Source organism: Vulpes vulpes, chromosome 14, assembly GCF_048418805.1.
Source record: "Vulpes vulpes isolate BD-2025 chromosome 14, VulVul3, whole genome shotgun sequence".
Taxonomy (NCBI): Eukaryota; Metazoa; Chordata; class Mammalia; order Carnivora; family Canidae; genus Vulpes; species Vulpes vulpes.
The window spans coordinates 88,576,869-88,595,996 of NC_132793.1; the positions used below are offsets into that span (position 1 = coordinate 88,576,869).

At 37.8% G+C, this 19,128-nt stretch overlaps 1 protein-coding gene across 1 annotated transcript in view; it reads left to right on the forward strand.

Moving 5' to 3' along the window:
• Positions 1–19,128, forward strand: part of CERS3 (ceramide synthase 3) — a 110,046-nt gene that overhangs the window by 45,433 nt on the left and 45,485 nt on the right. Inside the window, exons 5-9 of the mRNA XM_026003279.2 lie at positions 2,991–3,048; positions 4,025–4,075; positions 8,377–8,469; positions 11,793–11,921; positions 16,228–16,334. Of these exons, the coding sequence (XP_025859064.1) occupies positions 2,991–3,048; positions 4,025–4,075; positions 8,377–8,469; positions 11,793–11,921; positions 16,228–16,334 (438 nt within the window). The remainder of the gene's footprint in view (positions 1–2,990; positions 3,049–4,024; positions 4,076–8,376; positions 8,470–11,792; positions 11,922–16,227; positions 16,335–19,128) is intronic.

Consider the following 19,128-nt stretch of genomic DNA (forward strand, 5'->3'; position numbering starts at 1 on the left):
ATAAGCATTTCCATTTATCAGCAAGAAGTTTATTATGAAAATCCTAGGTAATTTCCAAGTACCCAATGTAGATCACTGGGGAGCTCCCCCAGCCCTGAGGGGGAGAGCGCTCCTCTGGCTGGATGCCTGCCATCTTGCCTTAGCTGACCCTGAGGCCGGTCCCTGCCTGCTCCATTGGGCCTTGCCCCCTCTTAAGCCCCATCACCAGCCTTGTAAACTTCTGCCTCCATGGCCCAAATTTACTTTGCCCATTCCCCCACTGATTGCACTTGCCATCCAGGCCTAACCAATTAATTTCTGGATTTTTCTTTTTTCCAAGATATTTTTTCCCCTTACAATGATGTTTATTTCAGCTTTTCCTGGGGAAAAAAAGGGGGAGTTTTACTACCTTTTTCATTTGAAACATATAAAACAGCATTGGCAAATATTTTATTATTCATCTTATAATTAGTGAAGTGCAGCAGTTCTTAAAACTTTTTGGTTTTAGAACACTTTTGTCCTCTTAAAAACTATGGAAGACCCCAAAGAGCATTTGCTTATGTGTGTTATGCCTACTAATATTAGAAATGAAGGTTGAGATATTCATAAAACATAAGAGTACCCAAGCACACATTGTATCAGCTCTCAGAGCAATGATGGTGTCACCTGTCACGGAGCCTCTGGAAATCACTGTTTGCTTGTTAGGGGATGAGTGAAAATGGCAATAACAAGGTAGTCATATTATGAAAATATTTTCATGCCAGGAATCTCTGGCACACACTTTGAGAATCCCTAGGATAGTGTAATGAAACCTTACGGGATCAGTCCAGGAAAATGTGACACGTGGGTTTTGCACTTGCATCTGATCGCCTCTGCACAGCCTCAGGGAAGTTATGTGATCTCTCCCAACCTCTGTGTCCCTTAGTGGTAGCCACCTTATCCACCTTTCACCCATAAAGAGGGGCAAATTATAGTTCCTTGTCCACAAACTTGTTGTGAAGATAAACATGTGATAACACACATGGGCTTAGCACAGTGCCTAGCACAGAGTCCAGAAGTCAGTAAATGTTGGAGAAACAATTTGAGGTGTGCCACCTAGACTTATGGTTTCCTTTGTGGCTGGCAGGTCTGATCCTACTTTTTCTGTTTCTTGTTTGGCCACAATAAACCAGGGAGCCAAGGAAATGCTCTCTGTACTAAGAATGGGCCTTCACTGGACAGGCCAAAAAAATAACAAATATGGACAGGTCTCAACTGGCTCATTTCATAAAATGCTCTTTGAGTATTTTTATGATTCAAATTTCTGAATACTGGAACCCTATTTTTTTTTTCTCTATCAAAACAAGCCATGAAGAAAGACTGTCATTAAGCCTATACACAGTGATAATGTTCAGGAAGCACCACTCAATTCAAAGTCCAGAGACTTGTACTTCAGCCTCAGCTATGTTACTGCTTAGCTGTGTGAGCCGGGGAAATGGTCTTGCATTTAATGAGCCTGATTTTTCATCTACAAAATGGGCATGTGTCTGCCTTCCTTTTTCTTACTTAGCTTACAGGCATGTTGAGGAAACCGCTCCAAGGCATAATTACAAGAATGAGGAACAAATAGTCTTATTATTTTTATCATTATTATTATTTTAAGATTTTGTTTGAGAAAGTACAAGCAGGGGGAGAGGGAAGCAGACTCCCCATTGAGCAGAAAGCCACACTTGGTGTTGAACTCCAGGACCCTGAGATCATGACCTGAGCTGAAGGCAGAATGCTTAACCAACTGAGCCACCCAGGTGCCCCAACAAATATTATGTTTAATATTATTGTTGCTTCCGCAATCATGAAATAAAATAGCAGTAATTTTTGAAACTTTACTTTGCAAAGTTATAAACATATGCAAAAGTAGAAAAACTGGTATGATGAACTCTGTGTGTTATGTACCCATCACATCCCCCGTACTTATTTATCTTATAACTGAAAGTGTGTTCCTTTTGACTACCTTCATCCAAGTATTATAGAAGATTACTTTTGACACAAATATCAGACATTTTATGATTTAATTGTAAATATTTTAGTATGTATCTCTAAGAGATAAGAACTCTATTTTAAGCAAAATTGCAAGGCCAGTATCATACCTTAAAAAAAAATTTTAATAACAGATACCTGGGTGGCTTAGTCAATTAAGCAAGCCAACTCTTGATTTCTGCTCAGGCCATGTTCTCAGGGTTGTGAGATCAAGCCTGGTGTTGGGCTTCACACTCAGCATGAAGTCTGCTTGTCCCTCTCCCTCCTCCTTTGCACCTTCCTTCCCTCACTTGTGCCCAAGTTCTCTTTCTCTCTCTCTCTCTAAAATAAATAAATGAAATCTTTAAAAAAATTTTAATAATAGTAAATATTCAATTAATGTTCAGATTTCCTTGATTAACTTGTAATTTTATTTATAGTTTGTTTGTTTGAATCAAGATCTTAATAAAACCCATGCAGTACAGTTGATTGGTATGTCTTTTAAGTCTCTTAGTCTATAGATCTTTCTCCATACATGGGAAAAAGATTTTTTTTTTCAAAAATCTCCTTTTCAGAGACAAGACTAAACTGTCCACTTGAAACCTTTCACTGGGACCTAAATCGGGATAAAAGAAATGACTTGATTAATACTAACGTCAAACCATTGTCTATTGTGTGTCAGGAGCTTGGTCTATTGTGTGCTAGGCATAACATAAACAGTAGTAATAATAGCACCCACTTATTTTGCTTGCTTCATACCAGGCACTATGATCAATACTTTTCACAAACTAGCTTCAATTCTTTTTACATTTTGAGGTAAGTTTTGTCATTCCCATTTCATAGATTAAGGCTTTCCAAGGTTAAGTGACTTCCCTACAGTTACAGCCATCTAACAAGTGGCAGACTCAGGATATCAAATTAGATTTTCCTGTGCATTCTTTCCAAACTCTGTCATACCAAATGTATTTCTCCTCAGATGTCAATCACCTTTACAAGATTTTTCTTTCTTTTGGCAGCTGGCGATTTGCATTTTACTTAATGATTACTGTTGCTGGAATTGTATTTCTTTATGATGTAAGTTGTCTCTTTGATATTCTTTGACTGGAATTTGGCTTTAATTTTAAAAATCTTTGCATGTGAATTCCTTATGAAATAATATTCTCAATAAGTTAACCAACTTTCATGCCTTTAAAATCACACTAATGCCTAAAAGAAGTCATAACTCCCCAGTCTATCTTTCGAAAACTTTGTTAAGCATTGAATTTGCAAACAAAGGTTTGAAACCTAGTCTCTCCCTATTTCCTCTCACAACACCCATGTACCAACTACCCTGACTACTGACAATCCACTGAACATACCTGGTACATCCTCACTTTTGGATTTTAGCATACCTTATGCCCCCTGCCAGAAAGGTCTTCCTTTCTGCCCTTCCCACCTCTATCTCCACCTGCCAGATCCCATCCAGTCCCATGTGAAATACCATCTGTTCCATCAAGATTCCATCAAGACAACTGTTCCATCAAGAAATACCACCTGTTCCATCAAGACCCATCCAGACTCATTCATCAGTAATCTTTCCTTATGATATTACCTTTGCATTGTCTGTTTAAATAATTACTAAATGATTACCTCATTACATGATGTACAAACTTCATAGTAAGTTGTTCACAGAAATAAAAAAAGATAACCAGCTTTTAGAGATTTTGCTCAAGACTCTCTCAAGATTTCTCTTAAGATATTTTTATTGCTATAGGAAAAGTAGTCTGATTGGTTCAGGAATCATATCATTAGAAGTTTCACTTGTTTGAATAATTTCAACCATGTGTGGTCCCAGATTCACTAGAAGTCATGAGCATCACAGGCATGTTGTATGAGAACATATATAAATACCTACGCAGAGAGAGAGAGAGAGCAGTATAGCAGGAGCAACAGTCTTATTGTGCGTGTGTGGCCACATCAGTGACATCAGGAAGAGCTTATGTTTTCTCTTGAAACCAGCTTTTGACTCCAATAAATTCATCTTTTCTCTCTTGGCTCCTTGTTTTTTCAGAAACCTTGGGTATATGACCTCTGGGAGGTATGGAATGGCTACCCCAGGCAGGTAAGTCCCCTTTGATACAGTCCTCCCTTACTTCACTGTGGGGCCTTCAAATTGTCCCCTGAGTGGGTCTGAATCCTACTCTCTGTCCATATCTGTGCAGTCCTTTGGCTCTTTCTCCACCAGAGCTTATGCATCCTTATTCCCTATTAACCTACCACTTGTGTCTTTAGCACTTTAGTCTGTTTACAGTTAATGCAATTACATGTTTGAGTTTAAACCTACTATCTTACTATTTATTTTCTATTTGTAATACCTGATGCATTTCCTTGTATTGTACTCTCTTCTTACTTTTCTGCAGGACAGTCAAGTTTTTAAAAACATATTATTCTGTGTCTTCCTTTATGTTAGCTTCTCATTTAGGCATCCTTTTGTTCTTTTAATAATTATCCTAGGGATTACCATATGTATTTTTGAATTATTGGAGTCTAATAAAAATTAGTGCTCTTACTTCTTTCCATTTACTATAAAGTCATTAGAATTCTTCATAGAATTCTTCATATACTCTCCTCTTAGTTTCTCCTTCAAATATTTATTTTTTAAAAGATTTTATTTATTTATTCATGAGAGACAGAGAGAGAGAGAGAGAGAGAGAGAGAGAGTCAGAAACATAGGCAGACAGAGAAGTAGGCTTCCCATAGAGAGCCTGATGGGGGACTTGATCCCAGGACCCTGGGATCATAACCTGAGCCAAAGGCAGATGCTCAACTGCTGAGTCACCCAGGCATCCCCCTCCTTCAAATATTTAAAACCCTACAAATTATTGCTATTATTGTTTTGTAAATCAGTCAAATTGCCCTCTCCATCTTCTTCCTTGTATCTTGCTTTTCCATGCTTCCATCTGGGATGATTATCCTTCTGGCTGAAGAAGTCCTTTGGGGTTAGCTTTTCTGAAATGTTACCACTTTGCTTTCATTTTTTAAAGGATATTTTTTGTTGAGTATAGAATTCTAGATCATCAATGATTTTCCTTTAGCACTTTGAAAATGGCATTCCCTTGCCTTCTGGATCCTATTGCTTTCTTTAAGAATTCAGTTGTCAGTCTTATTTTTGCTACCTTGAACAGAATATATTTTTTCTCTGACTGATTTAAGTATCTTGTCTTTGTCTTTTAAGTTTTATTATGATATTCATAAATGTGGTTTTCTTTGAATTTATCCTGCCTAAGGGCCATAGAACTTCTTAAATCTGTGGCGTGATATCTTCAGTCAGTTTTAGAAAATTCTCAGCCATTGCTTTTGTTTCTTTCTCTCTTTCTTCTCTTCTCTTCCTGGAATTTCAATTACAGATGTGCTAATATGCTAGACATTTACACTAAGGCCCCATATGTCTCTTATGCTTTTTCTAATATCTTCCATTCTCTTGCTTCTCTGAGCTTTAGAATTATCTCCCAATTCTCCATGGATTTCTTGCATTTTTACATGTCTTTTGAAGTGAAGCACTGCCTGCCTTTTGTTCTGTACTATCTTTTTAAAGGATATTTGTACAGCAGACAACCTTGGAAGATAGAAGTGTCTCCTTCTGTAGCAAAGGGTAGGCATATTACTATCTGTTATGAAAGATTCAGGTTTCCTAGATCAGAGTTCCTCTTGTAATACAACTCATTGAATGTGCAGATATCAGCTCACCCTTTTTGCTTATCCCTATATGAGTAAAGATGGAAAACCTGTCCCAAATATTGATACTCTTACAACTACTATTACTGCAAATAATACAGCATCCTTTATCTCTAACCCAGGAGTCTCATATCTTCAGTCAGCACCCATGAAACTGTGGCAAGCTCTCTTGCAAGTGGGGTAAAATCTCAGAGCCTTTACAGATCTGGATATATTCTATTTTCATGTCTTCTAGTTTGTTGGTGCCTTTATCAGCAGTGTCTAAATTGCTGTTAAATACATCTTTTGTGTTCTAAATTTTAGTTCCTATGTTTGTCACTTCTCAAATTTTCATTTAGCTCTTTTTTTTTAATGGATTCCAGTTCTCTACTGAAATTTTCCACATTTTAACCAAGTACTTAAAGTTATTTTAAAGTCCAATTCTGATGAATCCAATGTCTTCGTCATCTGTGCATCTATTGTCTTATTCTTGTCTCCTTATTCTTGATAACTTTTGATTGAATAATAGATATTATATTTAAAAAATTATAGTTGCTCAGGATAATATTATCTTTCTCTTGAGAAGATTTACTTTCACTTCTATTAGTTAGAGTAGGAACAGATCACTTTCATTTTATATGTGATTGAGCTGATTCAATGTGGATTCTAGTCTTTTTTAGGGCAGATATATTTACAACTTACTCATATTCCTAGGGTGTTTTCCTAGTGGTTTTAATAAAAGATTACAGTGTTTACCAGGAGTCTTTTTCTTTGGCTAGCCCTGAGTACCAGTTTGCATCCTAGCACCATGAGATTGCCAAAAATCCTATTTAACTTCTTCCACTTCTTAGTCTCTGGACTCCATACTGTTTATAAATTGGCAAATGCTGATTAATGCTATACACAGGTGTGGTTTTCTTTGGATTTATCCCTCTTAGGGTCTGTAGAACTTCTTGGATTAAGGATTCACTAGAAATAAAGGATTCATTTTTAATGCATTTTTCTCTTTGAAATCTTAGCTTCACAGGTTCTGGATGCCTTAATTGCTCTTTGATGCTTTCACAGAGATATTTTTATGCATTTTACTCAGATCCTTTTTTAGATGTTCTCACTAGGAGAGTTAGTCTCATACATAGTTGTTTGACATAGAAGAAAGCAAAAACTCTGTCTCATTATTTTATGGCCTTATAGAGGATGATCAGTTGACCAGAAAATTATTCCTTTTAATGTGTTAGCTTCAGTATTAAAGAATCAAAGACGGTTAGACCATAAGGTATTTAGGCATTATGTAGGCCAAACTCCAATCTTATTCTTCTACCTCCAACTTACTCTGAACTACTCATGTATATCAGTTATCTGTTGATACATAACAAATCATCCCTAATGCAATGCCTTAGCACAATAACCATTTATTTGCTCATGATTTGGGTTAACAAATTGGACTGGGCCCAGCTGAGTAGTTCTTTCTGCCCCATGTGATGTTAAGTGAGTTCATGCATGCATTTTTAGTCCATTGTTAGGCTGGCTAGGGGAATGACTTAAGTCTCTGGTGCCCTCATTCATATTCTTGGCAGTGGGCACCTTGATTCTCTACTTTGTTCTTATCAGCAAGATAACTCAGGTTTCTTACCTGGTGCTTATGAAGTATCTACTTGCATCCTGTTTTCTTATGCTGTCTTGACCAAATCCCATGATCATGTAGGAGAAGCCTATACCAGTACTTGGAAATCAGAAGGTGAAATTCACTGGAGGCATGATGTAACATGCCATTACACCAAGTAACAATTACCAAGTAACAACAACATTACACTTGATGTAACAATCCATTACACCAAGTAATATAATATCTCAACTTAGCTAAAATAAGCACTCCCCACCCCCCAACATACATACTATAAAATTCTTAAGGAAAATAAGCAACCACACACACACTATAAAATTATTAAGGAAAACTCTAGATCTAGAAATTTTTTTTCAGAAGATATTTTTAGAGTCTTACATAATCATATATATTTTATCACTGCCCCATTTGAGAATAGGCCAATTCTGATTATTAACTGTCACCAGTAGAGAAGTTAAGACATCAGAGTTTTAGTAGTATTCAAGAAACATAAAACAAGGTAAACTGTGGGAAAAATAGAACAGACTTGCCAATATTCTTAAGTAATGATTTTTTAATTTGTTTTCCCTAATTTAACTTTCAGTCAACTAAAACAAGGCAATTACACCTATTGTAGTTTTATTAACTTTTGAACAAAATATTTAACTTGACTTCAGACTTCTTGTCTACTCTTTCAAAAATAAAATGCCCTGAAATATTATCTTTGATTCCTTCTCAGAAGTTAAAATCTTTTTTTAAAGTTTTATTTATTTATTTTAGAGAGGAAGAAAGAGAAAAAGAGAGAGGAGGGGCAGAGGGAGAGGGAGAACTTAAATGTACTCTGTGATAAGCATGGAGCCTGACACAGAGCTCAATCTTATGACCCTGAAATCAGGGCCCTAAAATCATGACCTGAACTGAAACTAAGAATTGGACACTTAACCAACTGTCCCACCCAGGTGCCCCAGAGAAGTTGAAATCTTAAATCATCATCATATTCCCCAATATGATTCTTTGGAACATAAATAGGTATAAAAAATAGTTTAATACCTTTAAATGAGTCATTTATATGGTGATACTAAAGTAATGAATACTCTTATTTTGCTTAGCCCTTGCTGCCATCCCAGTACTGGTACTACATTTTGGAGATGAGTTTTTATTGGTCTCTGATATTTAGCCTTGGCTCTGATGTCAAGAGGAAGGTAAGTATCTTTTTTTTTTTTTTTAAAGATTTTATTTGTTTGAGAGAGAGAGAGAGAGAGTGAGATTGTGAGAGAGCAAGCAGTGTGGCAGGGTGCAGAGGGAGAGGGAGAGAGAATCTTAAGCAGACTGCACTGAACACAGAGGCAGATGTGGGGCTCAGTCTCAGGACCCTGAGAACATGACCTGAGCCAAAACCAAGAGTCTGAAACCAAGAGTCAGATGCTTAACCAACTGCTCCACCCAGACACCCTAAAGTACCTTATTTACAAAGCTACTTTATCTACTTTTTCAAAAAATTTAACCTCCCTACCCCAAATCCTAATCTTTAAATTGTATTTTTATGTGTGGCTAGTTTCAGTTCATAGCCTTTTTGCATTTTATAGCACATAGAATGGTGCAAATCTTGCTCATGCTTTTGTGCCTCGATATGTATTTGCAATAAAACCTTATTGACACTTTAACTTGGAAACTCTACTTATATGCAGTAAGAAGAAAAATCTCCTTTATATGATCTGTTTCTTTCTTTAGCTTGGGACATCTGATGTTCTTCAGTACAGGTGCTAGTAATTTTAATTCTGCAGCCACATCTTTTAGTTGATTACAAACCTTAGGTAATTCTTTGAAATATTCAAAGATTTTGAATGCATGTTGTCCTTAATTCATCCAAGGCCTTTATGAGGAAACTTTGCTTTAGGCACACTTAGCTTTGCTTTAGATGCAGGGAAATTGAGCCACAGGCATGCTAAGAGGGGTATCCTCTGAGTTAAAGTGAGGCATTTAAGAACTGTTTGCTGATACAGAAAACCATATATTGGATTCTCAATGCAATCACAAGATTTCATCATATATGTTAGCAACACAGATCAAATGATAAATATACTTGGCATATACCTCATATGCTATAAAAGTTAGTTAGTGGCAAAATTTGTGTGATAAATAAAGTTAAGTTGAATATTAAGGAGATATTAAGGAGAGAAGACCAAGCTGGCTCAATATGAAGGAGATAAGACCAAGCTGTCTTGATGAAGTGATGTTTGAGTACATGATGGTGCACCCTATTCATCACTAAAAGGCTGAATCGATTGCAGTCAATGGGAGATTTTAAAAGAAAACTTATAGAATGTAAGTATAAGAACATTATGAAAAAAACTGGTAGAAATAACATCCTTTTCCATAAAACTCAGTAATAACTGTCATTAACTTTAGTCTGGGCTAAAAATACATAAAAATTTAATTGCTTGAGCCATTTTCGCAAGGGAGAAAATGGAAAATAATCACTTTTTAGAAGGTCTTCATAGATACACTAAGGTGAGTTGCTGCTATAATGATCCTGTCTTTCTCCTACCTCTGATTCTTCAGTAGTTGGTTTCTCTTATTATATACAGGTGCATTGGGTAACCTAGCAAAAATTAAATGTAAATATATGTCACATATTTTGTAAATACGTATCTTTGGAGACATAAAACTATTGGAAGGTGGGTAAAGCACAGGCGGAATGCCTGGGTTTGAATCCCTGGCTTCACCACTCACTAATATCTCAAGCTAGCTGGCTAACCTCCCTCAACTTGATTTCCTCATCTGTAAAATGGAGCTAAAAATAGTTTCTGTCTCCTCTGGTTCTTGTGAGGATTAAGCAAGTTAACCCATACAAAGCACTCCCTGACATGCAGTAAGTGCTCAATAAGTTAGGCTATTAAGTAGTATCATGTTTGCTCTTACTTTGGCTGCAAGGAAGCTGAAATCTTTAAGTTATTTTTAAACATCTTTATTGAGGTGTATACTGTACAATCTAGTCATATAAAGTGTGTAATTGGGACGTCTGGGTAGTTCAGCCCAGGCAGGTTTAGCGCCTGCCTTTGGCTCAGGACATGATCCTGGAGTCCGAGGATGAGTCCCACATAGGGCTCCCTGCGTGGAGCCGGCTTCTCCCTCTGCCTATGTCTCCGCCTCTCTCTCTCTCTCTTTCTCTCTCTCTCTCTCTCTCTCACTCTTTGTGTGTGTGTCTCTCATGAATAAATAAATAAATAATCTTTAAAAATAAAGTGTGTAATTCAGTGGTTTTGAGTATATCCACAGAGTTGTGCAATCATCACCACAGTCAATTTTGGAACCTTTTACCACCCCCCCCCAAAAGAAATCCTGTACCTTTTTTGCAGTCAATCCCCATTTTTTCTAACTTCCCTGCCCTGGGTAACCACTAATCTACTTTCCATCTTTATGGATTTCCCTCCTCTGTATATTTCATATAAATTGAATCATATTATACGGGGTTTTTTGTCTGGTATTTTCACTTAATATAATGTTTTCAAGGTTCATTCATGTGAAAGCATGTATCAATACTTCATTCCTTTTTATTGCTAAGTAATTGTCCATTCAATGGATATGCTGCATTTTATTTATCTATTTATCATATGATGGCTATTTGGGAAGTATTTTTTCTTCTCTCTTAGGAATGATGCTATATGACCGTTCATATACAAGTTTTTACGTGGACTTATTTTTATTTTTCTCGTTTAATTGCTGAGCTATATGATAATTCTATATTTAACCTTTTGGCCAGCTGCCAAAGTAGCTGCACCATTTTATATTCCTACCAGTAATATATAAACATTCCAATTTTTCCATGTCCTTACTAACACTTGTTATTGTTCATCATCTTCATTATAGCTATCCTAGTGGGGATGAAATGGTATCTCATGATGGTTTTGATTTACATTTTCCTGATGACTAATGAGGCTGAGTGTCTTTTCATGTACTTGTTGGCCATTTGCATATTTTCTTTGCAGAACACCTTTAAGTTTTTATACTCGATTGTGGTAGCTTTCTTTAGCCTAGAGTTGATAATCTACTTATTCCACTTTCATTCATTACTTGTTTTATATACAGTAACTCTTATTTTAATGGTTATGTAATTTTATTATAGTGTATATGTGTCTTTTTTCCTTTTTGGAATTGGAGGATAAAGGAAGAATGTAAATATACATAGGAATGGGTGGGTATGTATATGGGGTATATGCCCATGTGCACACATGTGTACATATATCCTGTGTGGGATAGTAGAAAGAAGAGCAGATGTTAGGACTTAGATGACAACTATTCAATACTGTCTTGAAGTTAAGTGACTTCATCAGTGAGGATAATATGTGTTAGTTCCCTCGCAAGGACGGTGTTTAGAATTAAAGTGAAAGCATTTTACAAATTTCAAAACATTCAGATGTAAGTTACCAGTTTTTTTTAAATATTATTATTATTGTTAGCTTTTCCAGTGATTAAGAAATAAGTGCATTTGTTTAATAGCTTCCATTTTCCTCTCGTTATGTAGGATTTTCTAGCTCATGTCATCCATCACCTGGCTGCTATTAGTCTGATGAGCTTCTCTTGGTGTGCTAATTATATTCGCAGTGGGACCCTCGTGATGATTGTGCATGATGTGGCTGACATTTGGCTGGAGGTAAACGTTTGCTATTAAAAAAGTAATAACAATACCATGTCCTGGGTTTCTGTGACTTCTTTCAGAAAGAATTGTCAGTGAGTGATTTAGCAAGGCCTCTCTGTCCCAAAAATACCCAGAGTCGGAGAATGTCTCTAGGCCCTCAGATCTTTCAAACTTAGAGAAATGACAACTTTTAGTTTTTATTTTTATTTTCTTTTTTTACTTTGTGGCTTTTTATTTTTTTATTTTTATTTATTTTTTTTAAATCTTTTTAAATTTTATTTTATTTTATTTTATTTTTTTAATTAATTTTTATTGGTGTTCAATTTACCAACATACAGAAAAACACCCAGTGCTCATCCCGTCAAGTGAACTTTTAGTTTTTATTTTCCAGTCTTCTCCATGGTACTCGAGAGATGTTAACCCATGGGATTCCATCTGCAAAAGTTGCATGCAGATACTAGCTCAGGAAGTAAGATATTTGAGGAAAGAATGAACTCTAATCTATTAAAAGGAAAACATGGAGTTGTGGCATTATGGATTCTTAATGTTGGATGGTACCATATATTTACTTAAGCCAAAGCCGAATACCCACTGGATGCTTGTACTGCCGCACACTGATGCACCTCCAGCTTTAAGGAAGGAGAGCTGATGTTTAGTTAGATGACATTTATTTTCTAAGGAACAAATGCTTTGGAGCAGGGGACATTAATACAAGAGTCTTCCTAGTCCCAAGCCACCCAAAATATGAGAAACAAAGCCAAATTAGGATTGTTTTCTCTATGTGTTTCTGTTAGGTATTGGTTCCTGTTTGCCATGACGCAGTGATCCAACAATCCTCTTATCTGCCAGCTCTCCTGCTGTACTTTGGGTCACATTTCCCAGAACCCATTAGTTTGTACTTTAAACACCTCCATTCATAAAGAAGTTGAAGAAAATGATGCTAATCCATTTCATGTTCAGGATTGCCTCTTGAAGGGCTGATAGTTGAATATAAGTTGATATGGAAGAAATTAACTTTGATAGACTCTTGTTCTAGATCAGTGTTCACCAAACTTTTGGGTGAAGGGCCAGATAGTAAATCTAGCTTTGTGAGCAACACAGGATCTCTTGCCATATATTCCTCTTTTCTGATTGTTTTTTTTTTCTATTCTCATGCCCCTTTAAAAATGTGAAACCCATCCTTAAGGGGTAACTAGCTTTAGCCCATAGACTGGACTGTAGTTTGATAAACCCTGTTCTAGATGTAACCATAAGTCATTTGAAGGCATTTCAAAGCAACTGGCTACTGTTAAAATATCAGATGTGTAGAGAATTTTGTTTCTTCTGTGTAATTGCAATTAGACATGTAAATCCCATTCTAAAGGTTAGGATTATTCAGGCAGCAAATGGTTTAGCAAAAGAAGGATTGTGCCAGTTTTCCCATGTGTTGCTGTCTGAATATAGCCATATCTATTATAATTACCTCCTCCTCTGATCATTTCTCAGTAATCCTGCCTGTAAATTAAGACTGCATTGGCCATGACTTAAGAATTTATGCTACTCTGTGGCTTCTAACCCCTCTAGCCTTCGGTGTGTGTCCACTATAAAAACAGCTTTGTTGTGTTGTTAAAAGGGAGTTAGATGTGGGGACTGGGATAAGCACTGGGTTGTCCCTCCCCACTCTTCCCCCACCCTATCATTGACACACTCCAGTTCCCTAGGTGATGTGGACAAATCACTTAATGCTTTCTTTTCTGTCCTCAGCTGAAATATGAGAAGTCCTATCTACCCCTTTGGCTATTTTGTGAAGTTTAGCTCATTACTGTTTGATTGAAAACGTTCTGAGCTTTTTAGGTGGAAAAAAAAAAAAAAACAGGAGGGAAATGAAATGCCAGACTCAGAGGTCCCTTCATGGACACACTATAAGAACAACCTTGCGTTGTTAATGATCATGAATCATTCCTGATTCACAAGCCATGATCTAACCTGAGGTTCAGTGAGCAAGGCCAGTACCTTCCACCAACTTGGAAAAAGCAACATTATGTGGTGGCCCAGGGACTATGTCTGATATCCTCCAGGGGTGCCTATTCCACAGATTCCTCGAGTAGTTGGTTTTAGTGATTGTCTTCTTGGGCAAGTTCTCATTGAACCCACACATGGCACAACTTTTGCCTCTGTTCAGACCCTCCTAAAGATGGTGACTATTAATCTTTCATATTCCTCAAGACAGTTGCTGGGTCATTTTTTAGCTTTTTATTTGCAAAGAAAAACAGGCTCAATATCCACGACTTTTACTGGGAAGGAAACTCTGCCTTCTTCATGCATCTTCCCTTTTTTTTTAAATAATAAATTTATTTTTTATTTGTGTTCAATTTGCCAACATACAGAATAACACCCAGTGCTCATCCCGTCAAGTGCCCCCCTCAGTGCCCGTCACCCATTCACCCCCACCCCCCGCCCTCCTCCCCTACCACCACCCCTAGTTCGTTTCCCAGAGTTAGGAGTCTTCATGTTCTGTCTCCCTTTTTGATATTTCCCACACATTTCTTCTCCCTTCCCTTCTATTCCCTTTCACTATTATTTATATTCCCCAAATGAATGAGACCATATAATGTTTGTCCTTCTCCGATTGACTTATTTCACTCAGCATAATACCCTCCAGTTCCATCCACGTTGAAGCAAATGGTGGGTATTTGTCGTTTCTAATGGCTGAGTAATATTCCATTGTATACATAGACCACATCTTCTTTATCCATTCATCTTTCGATGGACACCGAGGCTCCTTCCACAGTTTGGCTATTGTGAACATTGCTGCTATAAACATTGGGGTGCAGGTGTCCTGGAGTTTCACTGCATCTGTATCTTTGGGGTAAATCCCCAGGAGTGCAATTGCTAGGTCGTAGGGCAGGTCTATTTTTAACTCTTTGAGGAACCTCCACACAGTTTTCCAGAGTGGCTGCACCAGTTCACATTCCCACCAACAGTGTAAGAGGGTTCCCTTTTCTCCGCATCCTCTCCAACATTTGAGGTTTCCTGCCTTGTTAATTTTCCCCATTCTCACTGTTCATGTATCTTCCTGATCCTCTAGTTTTCCACATGTTCAAGTTTGGATGTAGGACCCAACACTCAAACAGTATCCTGACTCATGCTTAGCAAAGGAGCAGGGTGACTGATATCCATCCTTGCACAGCCCAGAATCTGCTCTGTGTGTATTCACACCAAGCAATGCTACTTTGCCCTCACAAAAGAGTGCACACTCTCTTCCTGCTTATGCTCATCTCTAGCTAAACACACTCGCCTGGCCTCTGACTCTCAACTCCCACTCCATTCCAGTCATGCTGAACTTCTGGCCTGTCTCCCCATACCCATCTCCCACCCACTTGGCAGCATTTGAGGCTGTTTCTTTCTGGCCCCCTGCCACTCCACAATCTGATCATATTCTTATCCCATGGTAAATGTGGCAAAGTATGGAAGACGTAATGTAAACCCTTCCTGAAGTGTAAATATGCTGCCTCTCTTGTTTTAGAGTGGCTCTGAGCTTCGGGACCAATTTTAGTCCTGAAACCACCCAGTCCTGAGCCATGCTTCTGGAAGGATGAGTTACACTCACAACTCCTACTCACCTCCCACCACCCCTAAGTTCAGACACTTTCCCACTCAGTCTTGGGCTCCACTAGATAATGCAAGAGAGAATTCTCAGCAATTAACCATCTAATACCACATTAAACACTTTCTTAATTCCTTTTATTCAATACAGATTATATGGGCAGTGTAGACTAGCATAAAGTAAATGGGGAAAAATCGAGTACTTGAAACTTTATTTCAACCAGGACAGGGCGCCATGAGTGGCCTCCTCACTCTGCCCCTTCTGCCGCTGCCTTGATTGCAACCTGCCCAGCCCAACCCAGGACTTCACTCATATCTCAACCTTTCTCCAATCCAGCTCTCTAATCAGTTAAGTGGAGAAAAAAAATAAGTGCCCCAATAAAATGCATGCTAACATTCATTTGTGCTAACTTACAGTGCTGTGAAGGACAGCAGTAACATCACAGTCATTTTTAACATACCTTTTTAAAAAATTCTATTACGGAAAATTTCAAACATATGACAAAGAGAAGTGCGTAAGAGAGTCCCAGTGGGCCCATCCTCCAGCTTGAACAATTGTCAGGATAGCCAGTCTCATTTCATCAATTTCTTCATTCACCCCTCCCTACCACCCCCTACACACAGACTATTTTGAACCAAATCTCAGACATCATATAATTTCATTTATAAATATTTAATTTAAGAAGTTTATTCTAATATCACTGAATCTGAATGTGATTGCTTTCTTTGTTTTTAGTCTGCTAAGATGTTTTCTTATGCCGGATGGAAGCAAACCTGTAACACCCTGTTTTTCATCTTCTCTACCATATTTTTCATCAGCCGCCTAATTATCTTTCCCTTCTGGTGAGTAGACAAGGGGCTGTGCCATGCCTTTGGTCACTGTGCTGAGGTGGCCTTGGTACGTCATTGAAGTCAGAGAGTTGCCCTCTCTTTCTTACATTGATATGCAGTTGTTTGTGCCAAGTTCAGTTGGAGAAAATAACAAGAGAGGGCCATTTTTATGAATAATTTAAATAAAACCTTCCAATATGGAAAAGGCTTATGATAAAAGGAGATGGAAAATGTGTAACCCAGTGGGTAAGCAACAACTCTTACTCTATGTCTTGTTTCATGAATGTGGATCTTTATTTGTGATTAACAGCTTTTCCAGTTATTAATTGAAATGTCATTGGCCAGTCATCAGCTCTTTGAAAGAAAGGCATGTTCTATGTTAAAAATACAGTAATTGTAGCCACCATTAATTGAATGCCAGACACTGGATTGTATATCTTTTTATATCTTGGCTCCAGTCTATAACAACTAATCACAACGATAGGTGTTATCATTCCTCCTTCACAGATGAGGAAACTGATACTGATTTCATTTTCCATCGTCATGCATCTAGACGATGGTCTGGATATCCTTTTAATATTGGTTGGCTCTTAATCAGCCTGTTGATTTCATTTAGCCAAGGGCTGGCAATGAAGAACCTATATTTTGTCTCCTCTGACAATCATCCCTTTGGCAAACATAATTTTCCATGTGTTGATTAACTGGATGAAGTGTGAGGAAGTCTTTGGTTTTTTGGAAGAAAGAACTTATAACGAACCATTATCTGGGGCTGGTCTAAGAGTTTCAGATCCTCTCAATAGAAAAGTAGTGTTGGTATTGCTAAAGATCCTGAGTCTCAGGGGAAAAAGATAAAGACCCAGTTTCCAGACCTGACTCCTAGTGAGTGGACGGCACCCTTGACTATGCCCCCAGGGAAATTTGATCAGAGAAGTCAGTGGATGCTGCCCTTCCGATTGAAGCCAGCTACATCTTTCAACCAAGACCAATGTCTTCTTTAGACATTTGCTGGAGAGGAGCAGCAGAGTGTGATGATTAAGTTCATGGATGCAAGTCAAGCCTAGATCAAATCCTGACACTAGACTTAACTACCTGTATAATCTTGGACATGCTGGATCATCGCCCTATGTCTCAGTTTCCTCATCTGTAAAATGAAAATAATTGTTGTCACAAGGCTTAAATGAAGCAATACATAGGAAATAGTTCAGAAGAGTGTCTGGAACAGAGTAAGGACTCAGCAAATGCCAGCTACATTTATTAAAGTTATTAATAAGTCTCCAAGAATTTGAAGTTTAATCTAGAATCAAATATGAGACACGGTTAAAATACTCTCCTTGATTGATGAATCACTTTACCCCCACTTTTGCTTTGTTTGAGCAAATTTGTTTATGAAAATATAATAGTAATTATTGATAGAATAAGTATTGACATTCAGGTAATAGTTGAGTTGTGGTTTTTCAGTGTGACTTTTATGATGCTATGAATCCAGCATTTGCCAATTGACAGCCTCTTATATTCCAAAAGCACTGTGTGTTCTGATTATCTGTTGCTACATTATAAACCATCTGAAAACTTAATGGCTTAAGATAGTGTTGAACAAAGTTTTTTTTTTTTTTTAATAAAGAGCTATAGGATAGCTATTTTCAGCTTTAAGGGCTGCATATGGTCTCTGTCACCTATTATTCTTTTCTTTGTTTTGTTTCTTTTACAACCCTTTAAAAATGTACCAAACCCAGCTGAGTTCCCAGGCTGTAGAAAAACTGATTGCAGGCCAGATTTTATCACCAGGCCTTTTTGCAGACCTCTCTCTTAAAACAACAACATTTATTGATTATTATTATTATGGCTTATGGTTGTGGGAGTTGACTGGTCTCAGCAAGATGATAGGGTCTCTGATGTGGTTAGTCAGATGTGGCCAGAGTTGAAATATTCTTGAATACTTCCTCACTCCACATATAAAATCAACTACTTGATGCTGATTGTTGGTTGAGTCCTTAGCTGGGCCTGTCAGCTGGAATACCTACATGTGGCCTCACCTCCCCAGAGTATGACAGCTGGATTGCAAGGGTGAGCAGCTCATAAGAGAGCTAGGCAGATGCTGTGTCTCCTTTTATAACTCACCTGCAGAAGTCACATCATGCCACTTCCAACCTCATTTTCTTCATTGGATCCAGGTGACTAAGGCTAGCTCGTAGTTGAGGCAAGCAAAATTAGACTCCATTTCTCCACAGGAGTAGTTTCAAAGAATTCATGGGCAGATTTTAAAAACATACACCATGGAAACTCTCAGTCCAGGGAGCTCTCTGAGAAGCTTCACAGTTTTGCTGCTGTGGTTGGCTTTTGATTTAGCAATGGAGGCTGTTAACCTCAGACATTCCCATGATGTCTTAAATCAACAAGCAAGCTTACTCTTGCCCAGAAAGCAACCAAACATCGTTGGGGTTGAGTGATTGTGGGGGTGATGTGTTACTTTCCCACACACCCTCGGCTCTAAAAATCCTAGATTTAAGAAGGCATTCTCTTGCCAGCATTTCTGGATTTCAAGAAGAATGAGTTGCATGCATTTGGCACTTTCTTGATCTTGATACTTCACTGAATTCACCAGCCCACTGCAGAGGGCAGCCAATACCACTGTTTGCTGTCCTCGGGGAGTTGGATTGCAAATAAACCAGTATTAACAGACTTGACTGTAAAAAATTTTTTTGCTGGTAAAAATTTTTCTGCGCTGACGTTGACTAGTCTTCATTGTTTGGAAGGTTGAGGAAAGTCTCACCAAGCTATTGGAAGTTTGAGAGATTGATTCTTCATG